Consider the following 15,856-nt stretch of genomic DNA (forward strand, 5'->3'; position numbering starts at 1 on the left):
CTTTTTAGAAATTCAGAAAAAAAATTTTTTTCATAGTAGCTAATATGCCTTCCTTAGGCATTAAGACACATTTCTGTTCATAACCTTGATATAGCCATATTTTTAGTCTTTATAAAAATCAAGTCTCCCAGTAAAAATGGTATTTTACCACACTAATCTTTAAATTCCATCACTGAAAATGTAATACACACCAATTTCTAACCTCTTGGAACATTCTGCAAAATGGATTTTAGTCAGTGGAATGAGTAATAGCTCAGAAAAGCAGCACTGCCTCAACTGTGGTACGATTTGGTAGGCAATATTCTTGTTTTCCAGTAAAAAGGAGATCTCATAAGCAGAAACACTGGACTCCTTGTGGTTCCATCGATCGAGAGTACGTTTCTGAGCAGCTTCTAAGCAAACATTTCTTTACAGGTTGATCACAGATCTGGGGTCTTCACTCCTCATAATTACACTGCCAGATACAATCACGTTAGCTCCTGCCTCTGTGCATTTATGGATGGTGTCAAGACCTACTCCACCATCAACCTCAATGTCCAAAGATGGTAACTGGGTCCTCAACCAGTGAACCTTTGGCATCATATCTTCCATGAATTTCTGCCCTCCAAACCCAGGCTCCACTGTCATAACCAAGGCCATATCTATCTGATGAGCCCATGGTGCCAAATACTCAACTGTAGTTCCTGGTTTGATAGCAAGGCCAACCTTCATTCCATTCTTCTGAATGTCTTTGATCAAAGCCCCCAGGTTCTCAGTAGCCTGGAGATGAAAAGTATATTGATTGGCTCCTGCTACAGCCATTGGTTTTACCCACTGTTCTGGCCTGGACACCATCATGTGCATGTCAAAGAAAGGGTCCTGGCCTAGCTGCTTTCGGAGGCTTTCTACCACAGGGTGACCAAAGGTGATGTAGGGAACAAAATGCATCCAGGTGCAGATAATCGGCCCCAGCGTCCAGCATCCGGAGGCACTCGGCCCCTAGACTGGCCAGGTCGCTCTTGAGGATGGACAGGCCAATCTTGCAGCTAGATGCCCCTCTTTCCTATTTAGAGAAGACCCTTCAATATTTCTTTTAGTGTAGATTTAGTATTGCTGAATTCTTTTAGTTTTTGCTTGTCTGAGAAACTCTTTACCTCTCCTTCTATTCTAAATGCTAATCTTGATGGGTAGAATATCCTAGGTTGCAGGTTTTTTGAATATATCATGCCACTCCCTTCTGGCCTGCAAAGTTTCTGCAGAGAAATGAACTGATAGCCTTATGGGGGTTCCCTTGTAACTGACTCTTTGTTTTTCTCTTGCTGTCTTTAGAATCCTCTCTTTAATATTTGCCATTTTAATTATAATATTTCTTGGTCTTTTGGGGTTCATCTTGTTTGGGACTCTCTGTGCTTCCTGTACCTGGATATCTGTTTCCTTCTTTAGGTTGGAGGAGTTTTCAGCCATAATTTCTTCAAATACATTTTTTGATCCCCTTCTCTCTCTCTTCTCCTTCTGGAACCCCTATTATGCATAGGTTGGCATGTTTTATATTATCCCATAGATCTTATATGTTGCTTTCTTTCTTTTTTTTTTAATTTGTCTTTCTGTGTGCTGTTCTGATTGGGTGATTTGCATTATCCTATCTTCCAGATCACTTATTCATTCTTTTGTGTCATTTAGTCTGCTATTCATTGCTTCTAGATTGGTTTTTATCTCAGCAATGGAATTGCCTATTTTTTATTGGTTCATGTTTATAGTTTCTAGTTCCTGTTACAGTGATCTGTGTTTCTATTGATAATCTTTCTTAATTCAGTTAGCATTTTTATTACCACCTTTTTGAACTTGGGGTCTAGTAGACAGATGAGCTCTGTTTCATAATTTGTTCTTTCAGAGGATTTCTCTTGTTCTTTTGATTGGGTGTAGTTCCTCTGCCTTTTCATTTTACTTAACTTTCTCTGTCTCTATGAATTTAAGAGAAACAGTTATCTACTGTGGTCTTGAAGGGGTGTTTTTATGTGAGAACATCCCTGTGTAGACTACGTATGTCCCGTGTTTCATGCAAGGGCTGGTTTCGGTACGGACACCAGTCACGTCTTTCCTCAGGGTGTGCTGGCTGTTATCCCCTGGACGGGGGTGTCGTAGGTGTTGTAGTATCTAGAGCCTGTGCAGGATATGAGATGGGGCTTCCTCTCTTGCCACCCTGGCAGGGGTGGGGTCTGCCCCCCCACCAGTTGTTGGATTAGAAGCCCTGAGGGCTGGGTTCAGTCAGGATCCATTGCCCTTGAGTGTGAGCCCTGCCTCAAAGGAGGTGTTGGTGAAGCAAGTGAGGACCTATGCACTGCCTACACAGGCAGCTGCAGTTCCGCTCAGAAGCTGCCCAAGGTCACAACCCTTTCTCTGTTGTGTTTGTCCCAGATCTAGTACAAGGCTCTGGTGTGGAGTAGCCTGGGGCTGGGGGTCGGGGCGTAGTGGCTGCAGGAACTGAGGTGGCTGTGCTGCCCCCTGGGATCTGGGCTGCCTCTGTGGCAAACTTCTCCCAGGATGCATCTGCCCCAGACGTAGCACTAAGCAGCGGTGTGGAGTGGGCGGAGCCAGGGCTCTCTGGCTGGGAGAGAACCCATGCAGACTCCTGAGCACACTGACAATGGCCATCACTGCAGAGGGAGTCTAAATTTTTAACAGGCTCCTGGAGGGTCTCTGATATACACTGCAATTTGAGAACTGTTGAATTGTACTTATTCCAGAAAAACTCACAAGCATCTGTATTTCCCTTCTTGCAAATATAACTCTTTGTCCCATCTGCTCTAAATGGCAAACAGTATTCACCGTTAGCTTGTAAAAATACTTCACATACGTCTTGGAAAATCTTTTAATCACTTTACTTTCTTTTCTCTGAGCACTTCTCTTTATCTTTGAGCTTTGGAGTGCCAAACTGAGGTCAGTCCTAAATACTTTTTTGACCAACATTAACATCAAAAGGACTTCACTGTAATCCAGCTCATCTAAGCCATTTTCACCATTTATCTTCAGCCCAGTATTACCAAGGAGCTGGTCAGTGGATTGAGAACAGTTTATCACACTGACAAAAATCAGGGTTCACTGAGCCACCAGACATGTTTGGGGGCCACAGGCACTCAACTTCTTCTCCTGCCTGTTCCCTGGGAAAGGTGGACATGAGGAATCCCTAAGTCTTTGGGCAGTGAGGGGGGCCCAGGCACTTGCCCCTGACCTAGGGAAAAGCTTTCGCATCTCATGCCTTTTCCTCTGAAGTTCAGCCTGCCTGGAATGGCCATCCCCACTTGCCGTGCCCATAAACTCCTATCCACCCTTCAAGTCCCAGCTCAGAAATGTGTAGTGATAATAAAAACAACATCATAAATCAGGTTTCCCTCTTATGTTCTATCCTAGCATGCTATAATTTCCCTTTATAGCACTCATCAAATCTGTAATGATATATTTCTGTGAATATTTTATAAGCATATGTGTATCCTGGTTGACCAAAAGCTACATGAGAGCAAAGACCATTTGCCTTCTCACACTTGTACTTATAGCCTATTACCATGTCTGGCACATAGTAGGTACTCAGTTAATATTATTGGATGAATGAATTGATAGGTGTACATTTATTGAGTACTTCCACTGTGTCAGGCCCTGGGCTAAGTGCTCCTGATATATGGTTTGTTTTAATCTTCCCAGCAACCTTCTGAGGTAAGTATTATTATTACCTCTGTTGAATACATAGGAAGTTGAGGCTCAATGATGTCTTGAGAATTTTGCAGGGTCACACAGCTAATAAGGAGAACTGGGATTCGATAATAAATTTGTGTACCTCTAGACCTCAGCTCATTTGAAATGGTCATCCCCCTGTTACCTTCTTGGACACCCAAATACTAGTTAGTTGTTTCTTTGCTGTTTTTTTCTCATATCATGTCAGCTATTCCTCTATTACCACACTTACCACGTTACATCATCGGGATTTAAATATGTGTCTCTTTGAGCTCCATGAGTGCATGGACTTTATTCAACCAGCAGGCCAATTCCAACCACCTCGTCCATAGCCAGGTGCAATTACAATATCAGACAGTAAGTGCCCAATTAACCCAGGATCAGTCTCTCTCAATACCTTATTGTCCCCTCCTGATAAAGAGAACAGATGCCATTAACATAGGTTGACAAAGTAACCAAATGAACAAACAGCTCAGAGGCAGACCAACCATATATGGAAACTTGACATATGAGATAGTAGCTATGGGAAATGGATGGAGCCAGGACACTTGGTTATCCACATAAAAAGGAGTGAAAGGCTTCCCTGGTGGTGCAGTGGTTAAGAATCCGCCTACCAATGCAGGGGACACGAGTTCGAGCCCTGGTCCGAGAAGATCACGCTGTGGAGCAACTAAGCCTGTGTGCCACAACTACTGAGCCTGCGAGCCACAACCACTGAAGCCCACATGCCTAGAGCCCGTGCTCCTCAACAAGAGAAACCACCGCAATAAGAAGCCTGCACACCGCAATGAAGAGTAGACCCTGCTCACTGCAACTAGAGAAAGCCTGTGCACAGCAACAAAGACCCAATACAGCCAAAAATAAAATAAAGCAATTTAAAAAAAAGAGTAAAATTAGATTTCTATCATACACCATACACAAAAATTAATTCTTAATGGATTAAAGACTTCCATATGAAAAACAAAACTTACAAACATGTAAAATGAGTAATTGCAGTGGTAATTAGGGAAATAAAAATTAAGACTGTGATAAAATAATCATTTTAAAACCACTAAATTTGCCAAAATTAAGAAATCTGATAATAGTGTTGGCAAAGATTTGGGTCACTGCTGGTAGGTGTGTGTGTGTGTGTGTGTGTGTGTGTGTGTGTGTGTGTGTGTGTGTGTATAATTTTAGAAAGAAGTTTGGCAATATCTAATAAATTGTTATAGTTATACTATAGCATATGCAGTAAAAAAAAATGATCATGTGCAGTTCCTATGGAAAACAGCATAACAGTTCCTCAAAACATGGTGTTACCATATGATCCAGCAATTCCACTTGTGGGTATATACCCCACGGAAGTGAAAGCAGGGACTTGAGCAAATATTTGTACAGCCATGTTCATAGCAGCATTATTCACAAGAGTCAAAAGTGGAAGCAGTCCAAGCATGCATCAATGGACGAACAGATGGACAAAATGCTGTGTGTATATATATATATATATATATATATATATACAATGGAATATTATTATCTCTTTTAAGACCATTGGTTAATTGATGCCAGCTAGTGCTGGATCTCCAGGGTGGTGAAAGTTCTGGAAACTCTGAAAGGGAGGAAAGGCTGAGTGAGGTGGGATGCTGGTCTATAAAATGCTCATGGGCTCTTTGGACAGTCTAGTTTAAAAGCACAGCTACTACTCTTTGCTTGGCTGAAGCACTGTTCTCTTCTCTCCAGGAAGTTCATTCTCTTTGATTAAGTGAGCCACCTCACGAAGGATCCAGATCCACAGAATCAGCCTGAAAAAGGAAAAGCCAAGTTGGAAGACACATGAGACCTAACTTCAGGTATTATAGACGTCTTATAAAACCTGTTTATAAAACCTTATTATAAAACCTGTCTTATAGACATGCATTCACTCTGGGCCATTCAGAGAGGAAGCTGGGTATTTAGAGGCCACGGGGAAACCATGTAAGCTTAGATCTGGGCAAGCATCCATGAGGTAGGCTGCCTGTGAGGTCCTGGGCAAGGTCAACCATATAGGCTGTCAGAGGTTCCAGGACTGGAGGCTGGGGAAAAGAGAGAAGATGACGGCTAAGGTCCTCTCTCACTCTGTGACGATAATTCAAATGCATCCAAATGTTAGACACCCCACCTGCCAGTAACAACGCTCAGTCCTAGAACCACTCAGTCGACATTTATTTTGAGTTGAATTTTCTCTCTAATTGTTCTGTAACCCATTCTGATCTTAACATGAACCATCCTAGCCCTTTGAACAAAATCTGTGCTCCCTGGAGAATTAAAACTGCTGCCAAGGCTTAGGTTTTACTATTTATAAAGCAAGCCGTGCATTTCACTAATAAAAAGCTGCTTAAAGCAGATGCATACATTTTTTTTTCTATGTTCCAGAAAGGTCATTGTTTGCTACCTCTTCTATAAACGAGTCTACCATCTTTTCACGGTTTTCTCCCACATGCATTTATAAAGCACTACCATATTCTGCCAACAAAAGTTCTGGAAGCTCACAAGATACTGAACTTGAAGATTTATATAAACAGCCACAGGCAGGTGTTTTTTTTGTTTGTTTGTTTTTTGTGGTACGCGGGCCTCTCACTGTTGTGGCCTCTCCTGTTGCGGAGCACAGGCTCCGGAGGTGCAGGCTCCATGGCCATGGCTCACGGGCCTAGCCGCCCCGCGGCATGTGGGATCTTCCCGAACCGGGGCACGAACCCACGTCCCCTGCATCAGCAGGCGGACTCTCAACCACTGCGCCACCAGGGAAGCCCCAGGCAGGTCTTTTTTTTTTTTTTTTTTTTTTTTTTGCTGTACGCGGGCCTCTCACTGCTGTGGCCTCTCCCGCTGCGGAGCACAGGCTCCGGACACACAGGCTCCACGGCCATGGCTCGCGGGCCCAGCCGCTGCGCGGCATGTGGGATCTTCCGGGATAGGGGCACGAACCCGTGTCCCCTGCATCGGCAGGCGGACTCTCAACCACTGCGCCACCAGGGAAGCCCGGCAGGTCTTTTTTGATACTGTCCAAGACACAGTAATGAAGAGGGGATCACAAATAAGTCAGCTAAGTACAGTCACTTTAAAACCACGGATGGAAACGAGAGGCCACTGCAAGGTTTTGATCGATGCTGATGCCAACTTGAACACCGTGAGAAATGTGATGCCGATGTCTTTTCCATCTGGCAGTTTCTTTTCTTAGCAGTAGTTAAATCAGTGAAAATTGAATATAGTCATGCAAGTTGCTCACATTATTTTAGCAGCAATCATGAAACCCAAACCCCATTGATACACTTTGAAAATCTACAACTGACAAATTTTTAAATGTCAGGTCCATGCTAGTTTATTTTGCAGGCTACTCCAGGGAAGCCAGGCATCAGCCCAAGTCTTTCCTGCAGGCAGGAGGAAGGCTTCTCCTCCAGAGCTGCAGGCAGAGCCCACTGGGCTCTGTGTCCCTTTCCTGGCACCATCTGGGTGGTGTCACCGTGAAATTTTCTGTGTGTGCTGCCAGCACTGGCATCCTGTCAAATCCTGGCCCAGTACTTCAAGTGTGTATACGTACAGCTGATTCATTTTGTTATACAGCAGAAACTAACACAACATTGTAAACCAATAATACTCCAATAAAGATGTTAAAATTAAAAAAAGAAAAAATACTTCAAGCATGTGCTGAGTCAGAACAGGTGCAGGAATTAAGTAACCGCTTTGTACCCACATTTACATATTGCAGCTCGTGAGCAAGTTGGCTCAGGTGTGCTTCCTCCTTTCTTTGGCCATTGGTTTCCCCTGCCCAGGATCAGTTGGCTGCCAGGCATGACCTGAAGGGTTACTTCATCGCTGTCATTTGATGAGTTACTGACAGCATGTTTGAAGTTGTCCTTTCATTCTTGTGAGGCCACTTCTTTCTGTTGTGGAATCACTTCTCCCCTCAGAACAGACAAACCTACACTACCTACACGTGCCCCTGAACCTGTGTCTGGAGACCCTCAGGAAAGGGGAGCAATCATGACTTTGGTCTTAGGAACATCTCACTACCTTCCTCCTCACCCAGAGTGTGAAGCCAGGGAGAGAAGCAGAGGCCACCTTTAGAGACGGAGTAGGGAAAGTAAGGAGCTGACTCAGACTCACAAAGAACTTAGCAGTGAATAGTGCAGACTTCAGCACCTCGTGCTGAGTGGGCAGTGACAAATATGGACCTACTTTTTAAAGTTAATAGTGATTATGAAATAGGGGCTGGCTCTCAGTGTGACACAGGGACTGAGGCTGCTGCTGACGAGGGAACATCAAAGCAGTGTATGGGGAACCTAGATGCCAGTGAGGTTTGCCCTTAATACTCCAAGCTGCCGTGTGACCCCAAAACATAAAGGTTTGAACCAAGGGCTGGGGTCCACCGAACTGGTCCAGAGGTGGTGCTGAGAGAAGACAGAAGGACACAAGTGGAGGTGAGAGGTGGGAAGACCTAGATGCCCAACGTCCAGGATGCTTTCATGCCCAAACACAGGGCTGAAGACACGACCTAGAGAGGAAATGGCACAGGTAAGAAAAAGAGGCGGGAGGTTGCTGGCAAAGTTAGAGAGTAAGGTGGTCGCATTGATATTCTTAGAAAACAATGTTTAAACAAAACCAAATATATATTTCTGGACCCTGAAGTGGAAAGGAAGATCCTTCCAAAACAAAAATGGGAGTGGGTAACATCAGGAGGCAAAAGAGCTGTTAAAAGCAGTGACTTGGTCTAGTTTTAGCTAATTATATACTGAGATGAAACAGATCCCACGTCACCATGGGGGGATGGAGCTGGAGCCCCCACCGGGCTGGCTGTTGGGGACCTGGTTCTGAAAGCTGGGCCAGTGAGCACGCAGAGCCTCCTGGAGCCGGTGCCGACAGGCCAGGTAGCAGGGGACACGGGGACACGGAAGCCTCTGGACACTGTGACGTGTGGACAGCCAGCTCTACTTGCCTGGCAGTTTCCGGGCACTGCCCCCTACCCACCTTCACCAGGCTATTATCAAGAGAAAGGAAGACTGTGTTCAGTGATCCTAGGGAAAGTTTTCCCTTTTCTCATGCAGAAAATAAAAAGGAAAACCAAGCTGAGTCATCAGGAAAAAGAATTATAACCTGATACTAAGTTTAGTTGAAACTTTTGTGACTGTTCTAAAGAGAACAGGTGAGAGACACATGGGAACCACTGGAGAAGGAGGCCAGGAGGGGAACTCAGGTAACCTAGGGACAGGGATGTGAACATGGCCATGACCCCCTCTTTCCTAGGGAGACAGGAGCAAACTGTGATCTGGGCCTATTGGCACGGAACGGGGCTCTGCAACCTTCCCTGTTCCAAAAACGGTGGGGTGTCTGGTGAGTTCAAGATCTAGCTCTCCCCTCCCTGGCTTGCCCACAGGCAGAGTCCCTTCCCTCTCTCCTTTGCTCCTGCCCACCTGCCCTGGAGCCCCCCTCCTACCCACTGCTTACCCAGCACCCCAACAGCTCTCAGTGCCCAGCAGCTCACAGATCTGTCCTCTAAGCCCACCATTTAATCATAACAGGTAAATCTCAACACTTTACTAGGTGCCAGGCACAGTTCTAAGTGCTTTTGCATATCTTAACTCCTTTAATCTTCATAAACAACCCTATAAGGTAGGTATTACTTTTATTCCTCCCTGGGAAGATGGGGGCACAGAGAGGTGGAGTGACTTGCCCAAGGTCACACAACTAGTGAGCCACAGAGCTAGGATTTGAACCCTGGAAGTCTGGCACTGACATCTGTGCTCTTAACCGCTCCATTATCCTGCCTCTCAATGCCAGCCTGTCCTAGGATGCTGGATGTTAGGTTGTATAAGTTAATTTTTAGGTTAGGCCAGTGAGGCCTCCCGCAAGCATACTCGGCCCTGCTTAGCTCCTGAGCCCATCATGACCAAGGCAGATGACTTCCAGGGTGCTGGCACCCTGCCCAACTCTGGCCAGGCCCCTTCCCCTGTATCCCCAGCAAATCTCTGACCTGGAACGACGCTATACTCCGGCTGACCTTCATTACCGCCTCTACCTAGAAGCCCCAGTTACAGCACACACTTCACAGAGCTGGGTCCTCTCTTTAACAGTGAAATGGCCCAGGGTTTCCACTTTCCCCGCACTGGATTGCTCACTACTCTTCCTCCTACCAGCCTCCTCCCACTCCCCACAAGCCCCTGCTACCCTGCTGAGCCCACCTAAATGGTGAGGGCAGGCACCACCTTTGTGCCATGCTTCTGGCCTCAAAGGTGCAGATCACAGCATTTTGCATGGCTGCTTGACTGGTTAAAAACTTTAAAAAACAAACTAGTAAGTGAAATGCATTAAAGTGGCCACGGGAAAGGAATTCTGTCAAATCCCTGACCTTAAAAAGTCAACCAAGGAGTCTGCTAGACCTTCTCTCCACGTGACCTCTGTGTTTAGCATTATCTAACCACGCCGACGTGGGGGTGGTGGGACAGAGCCCCCAGCAGTGTGACCCAGGGAAACATGAAGGGGGACCTCGGCATGGTTTGGGGGCCGTGCAGAGTAAAGCAATGAAGAGCAGAGAGGAATGATAAGCAGCTCTGGCTTACACATCAGTATGGTGCTTCTCTAAGGTTTATCACAGGTGTCCATCAAACACTTAAGATTGAGGTGATGGGTGAAATTGATATTTGCTTCTTTTAAATATATTTATTTATGTATTTATTTGGCTTAGCCGGGTCTTAGTTGCGGCATGTGAACTCTTAGTTGCAGCATGTGGGATCTAGTTCCCTGACCAGGGATTGAACCCAGGCCCCCTGCACTGGGAGCGTGGAGTCTTAGCCACTGGACCACCAGGGAAGTCCCGATATTTGCTTCTTTGACTCAAAAATTCATTCCCAAGGACATAATCTCAATTCAGAGTTTCCAGGTGAAGCTTTGCCAGAAATATTGCCAACTCTGGTGTCCAGGGATTTTGCAAGAATATGGTTAACTTATGGCCGCTAAGTGATAATAGAAGCTTCCGGGGGCTGTCAGGTCAGTTCCAAACAGCTAAGAAACATAGGTATAAATTAATTAGTAGTATTTTAAGTAACCTAGACACTAAAACAATATTCTCCAAAGCATGTTCCAGTGGATAATTAGAATAAGTATAGAGAAAAAAATATTTATAGTCAATAAACTTGGGAAATACAGAGTTAAAGCTAATCAGGCTTTTTGACTACACAGCTTCCCAGGGGCCTTAGCATGTGAGTGAGCACTGCAGTCTGCAGCAAAGACATCCATCATATGCAGTTTTTCTCACACTTTTTGGTCACCAGCCCTCCTGCCCCCCATTTTCTTCCCGTCATAGGAATGCATGAACTTGGTTGCCCAGAACAGTGCTGCTTTAATGTTAACTGAAAGTAAAATGGTTAGACCACCTCGACCTCTATGAGAAGTGTGCTGTTGGAACCCTATTGGAACAGGCAGTGGTCATCAATAGTGGCTAAAATCAATAGATGAAAGGCCCACAGGGAACATTATCATATATGGATCAGGCTGAGGCCAACTGAACCCACCGATGAGTCCTAACACCACAAAAAGAGAAGCACTCTTAGGGATTAAAACAGGTGTTCCAGCAAAATGGTACATGAATGTTCATAGCATCACTGTTCACAGAAGTCAAAAGGTGGAAACAACCCAAATGTCTATCAACTGAGGAATAGATAAGTAAAATTCCACACAATGGAATATTATTTAGCCATAAAAAGGAATGCCAGGGACTTCCCTGGTGGCGCAGTGGTTAGGAATCTGCCTGCCAATGCAAGGGACACCGGTTCAAGGCCTGGTCCAGGAAGATCCCACATGCCGTGGAGCAACTAGGCCCGTGTGCCACAACTACTGAGCCTGTGCTCTAGAGCCCACGAGCCGCAACTGCTGAGCCCGTGTGCCACAGCTACTGAAGTCCGCGCACCTAGAGCCCATGCTCTGCAACAAGAGAAGCCACTGCAATGAGAAGCCCGCACACCATAACAAGGAGGAGCCCGTGCTCACTGCAACTAGAGAAAGCCCGCATGCAGCAACAAAGACCCAACACAGCCAATAATTAATTAATTAATTGTTTTCAAAAAGGAATGTAGTACTGACACATGCTACAAACATGCATGAACCTTGAAAACATTATACTAAGTGAAAGAAGCCAGATACAAAAGGCCACGTATTACATGATTCCATTTATATGAAAAATTCAGAGAGACAAAAAGTAGATTCATGGCTGCCAGGGGCTGGGGAGACGGAGATGGGGAGTGACTACTTAATGGGTACAGAGTTTCTTTTTGAGGTGATGGAAAAGTTCCGGAATTAGATAGTGGTGGTAGTTGCACAACATGGTGAATGTACTAAATACCACTGAATTGTACACTTCAATGTGGCTAAAAGGGTAAATTTGATGTTATGTGTATTTTACCAAATATAAGAGAAAGAGAAAGCGAGGCAGGACATACCTCCTGATGGGGTGTAACAGGAAGTTCACAGCACCTCCCATGAGGTAGTCTTGCCAAAAAATCCAACTTGGTTATGCCTCTAGAGCCAACTACCAGTTTACAGGAAAAACAAGGGGAAAGGGGAACATATTCACAACTCCATGGGGAGGCACTCAGCAAAACCCAAAATGAGGGACATCTAAGGAACAAAAGACCAAGTTTCTTCAGAAATAAATGACAAGAAAACAAATAGGAAGGACGAATGGTCAGATTTTAAAAGATTTACAAGACCTAACACCCAAATGCAACGTGCATCTTTGAATCCCAATTTAAACAAATCAACTATTTTTAAAAAGCATTAATGAGAAAACCAGGAAAATCTGATGACTGACTGGATTTTTTATGGTCTTAAGGAATTACCATTAAATTTGTAGGTGTGATAAGGGTCTTATGGTAAAGCAAAACAGATTTTATTTTCAGAGCTATATACTGAGGCATTCACAGATGAAAAGATATGTCTGGGATTTGCTGTAAAGTAATTCATTGTGAGGAGGAGGAGGAAAATAGTAATACAGAAGAAACAACATTAGCCATTAATTGATAATTGCTTGAAACTGGGTATTCTATCTAATTTTGTATTAAGTTTGAAAATGTCCATAATAAGAAGTTTTTTAGAAAATAAATTGCCAAGGAGACTTCCCTGGTGGCGCAGTGGTTAAGAATCTGCCTGCCCACACAAAGTAGTGTGTGCATCGGGACCCAAGGGAAGGAGCAGTGAACCCAGGGGAGACTGAACCAGACCTACCTGCTAGTGTTGGAGGGTCTCCTGCAGAGGCAGAGGGTGGCTGTGGCTCACCGAGAGGACAGGGACACTGGCAGCAGAAGTTCTGGGAAGTACTCCTTAGCGTGAGGCCTCCCAGAGTCTGCCATTAGCTCCACCAAAGAGCCCAGGTAGGCTTCAGCATTGGGTTGCCGCAGGCCAAACAACCAACAGGGAGGGAACCCAGCCCCACCCATCAGTAGTCAAGCGGATTAAAGTTTTACTGAACTCTGCCCACCAGAGCAACAGCCAGCTCTACCCACCACCAGTCTCTCCCATCAGGAAACCTGCACAAGCCTCTTAGATAGCCTCATCCACCAGAGGACAGAGAGCAGAAGCAAGAAGAACTACAATCCTGCAGCCTGTGGAACAAAAACCACATTCACAGAAAGATAGACAAGATGAAAAGCCAGAGGGCTATGTACCAGAGGAAGGAACAAGATAAAACCCCAGAAAAACAACTAAATGAAGTGGAGATAGGCAAGCTTCCAGAAAAAGAATTCAGAATAATGATAGTGAAGATGATCCAGGACCTCGGAAAAAGAATGGAGGCAAAGATCGAGAAGATGCAAGAAATGTTTAACAAAGCCCTACAAGAATTAAAGAACAAACAGAGATGAACAATACAATAACTGAAATGAAAAATACACTAGAAGGAATCAATAGCAGAATAACTGAGGCAGAAGAATGGATAAGTGACTTGGAAGACAAAATGGTGGCATTCACTGCTGTGGAACAGAATAAAGAAAAAAGAATGCAAAGAAATAAAGACAGCCTAAGAGACCTCTGGGACAACATTAAACGCAACAACATTCGCATTATAGGGGTCCCAGAAAGAGAAGAGAGAGAGAAAGGACCCAAGAAAATATCTAAAGAGATTATAGTCGAAAACTTCCCTAACATGGGAAAGTAAATAGCCACCCAAGTCCAGGAAGTGCGGCGAGTCCCATACAGGATAAACCCAAGGAGAAACAGGTCGAGACACATAGTAATGAAATTGGCAAAAATTAAAGACAAAGAAAAATTATTGAAAGCAGCAAGGGAAAAACAACAAATAACATACAAGGGAACTCCCATAAGATTAACAGCTGATTTCTCAGCAGAAACTCTACAAGCCAGAAGGGAGTGGCATGATATACTTAAAGTGATGAAAGGGAAGAACCTACAACCATTACTCTACCTGGCAAGGATCTCATTCAGATTTGATGGGAGGAATCAAAAGCTTTACAGACAAGCAAAAGCTAAGAGAATTCAGCAACACCAAACCAGCTGTACAACAAATGCTAAAGGAACTTCTCTAAGTGGGAAACACAAGAGAAGAAAAAGACCTACAAAACCAAACCCAAAATAATTAAGAAAATGGTCATAGGAACATACATATCAATAATTACCTTAAACGTGAATGGATTAAATGCCTGAACCAAAATACACAGGCTTGCTGAATGGATACAAAAACAAGACCCATATATATGCTGTCTACAAGAGACCCACTTCAGACCTAGGGACACATACAGACTGAAAGTGAGGGGATGGAAAAAGATATTCCATGCAAAAGGAAATCAAAGCTGGAGTAGCAATACTCATATCAGATAAAATAGACTTTAAAATAAAGAATGTTACAAGAGACAAGGAAGGACACTACAAAATGATCAAGGGATCAATCCAAGAAGAAGATATAACAATTATAAATATATACGCACCCAACATAGGAGCACCTCAATACACAAGGCAACTGCTAACAGCTGTAAAAGAGGAAATCGACAGCAACACAATAACAGTGGGGAACTTTAACACCTCACTTACACCAATGGACAGATCATCCAAAATGAAAATAAATAAGGAAACACAAGCTTTAAATGACACAATAAACCAGATAGATTTAATTGATATTTATAGGACATTCCATCCAAAAACAGCAGATTACACTTTCTTCTCAAGTGTGCACGGAACATTCTCCAGGAGAGATCACATCTTGTGTCACAAATCAAGCTCAGTAAATTTAAGAAAATTGAAATCATGTCAAGCATCTTTTCTGACCACAATGCTATGAGATTAGAAATGAATTACAGGGGAAAAAATATAAAAACCACAAACACATGTAGGCTAAACACTACATTATAAATAACCAAGATATCACTGAAGAAATCAAAGAGGAAATAAAAAAATACCTAGAGACAAATGACAAAACACGACAATCCAAAACCTGTGGGATGCAGCAAAAGCAGTTCTAAGAGGGAAGTTTATAGCTATACAAGCCTACCTCAGGAAACAAGAAAAATCTCAAATAAACAATCTACCCTTGCACCTGAAGGAACTAGAGAAAGAAGAACAAACCCAAAGTTAGCAGAAGGAAAGAAATCATAAAGATCAGAGTAGAAATAATTGAAATAGAAACAAAGAAAACAATAGAAAAGATCAATAAAAGTAAAAGCTGGTTCTTTGACAAGATAAACAAAATTGATAAACCATTAGCCAGACTCATCAAGAAAAAGAGGGAGAGGACTCAAATCAATAAAATTAGAAATGAAAAAGGAGAAGTTAAAACAGACACTGCAGAAATACAAAGCATCCTAAGAGACTACTATAAGCAACTCTATGCCAATAAAATGGACAACCTGGAAGAAATGGACAAATTCTTAGAAAGGTATAACCTTCCAAGACTGAACCAGGAAGAAGTAGAAAACGTGAACAGACCAATCACAAGTAATGAAATTGAAACTGTGATTAAAAATCTTCCAACAAACAAAAGTCCAGGACCAGATGGCTTCACAGGTGAATTCTATCAAACATTTAGGAAAGAGCTAACACCCATCCTTCTCAGACTCTTCCAAAAAGTTTCAGAGGAAGGAACACTCCCAAACTCATTCTATGAAGCCACCATCACCCTGATACCAAAACCAGACAAAGA

At 43.7% G+C, this 15,856-nt stretch overlaps 1 protein-coding gene across 1 annotated transcript; it reads right to left on the reverse strand.

Annotated features, from left to right (window-relative positions):
* Nucleotides 1-350: 350 nt before the first annotated feature.
* On the reverse strand, nt 351-927 carry LOC308622727 (ribulose-phosphate 3-epimerase-like; the record flags this gene model as incomplete). Its single annotated transcript, XM_081244360.1, has 1 exon — nt 351-927. One exon carries the CDS (start codon nt 925-927, stop codon nt 409-411), a length of 519 nt encoding a protein of 172 aa, XP_081100486.1. The 3' UTR covers nt 351-408.
* Nucleotides 928-15,856: the final 14,929 nt, after the last annotated feature.

This window comes from Mesoplodon bidens (genome assembly GCF_964165515.1).
Source record: "Mesoplodon bidens genome assembly, chromosome: 9".
Classification (NCBI taxonomy): domain Eukaryota; kingdom Metazoa; phylum Chordata; class Mammalia; order Artiodactyla; family Ziphiidae; genus Mesoplodon; species Mesoplodon bidens.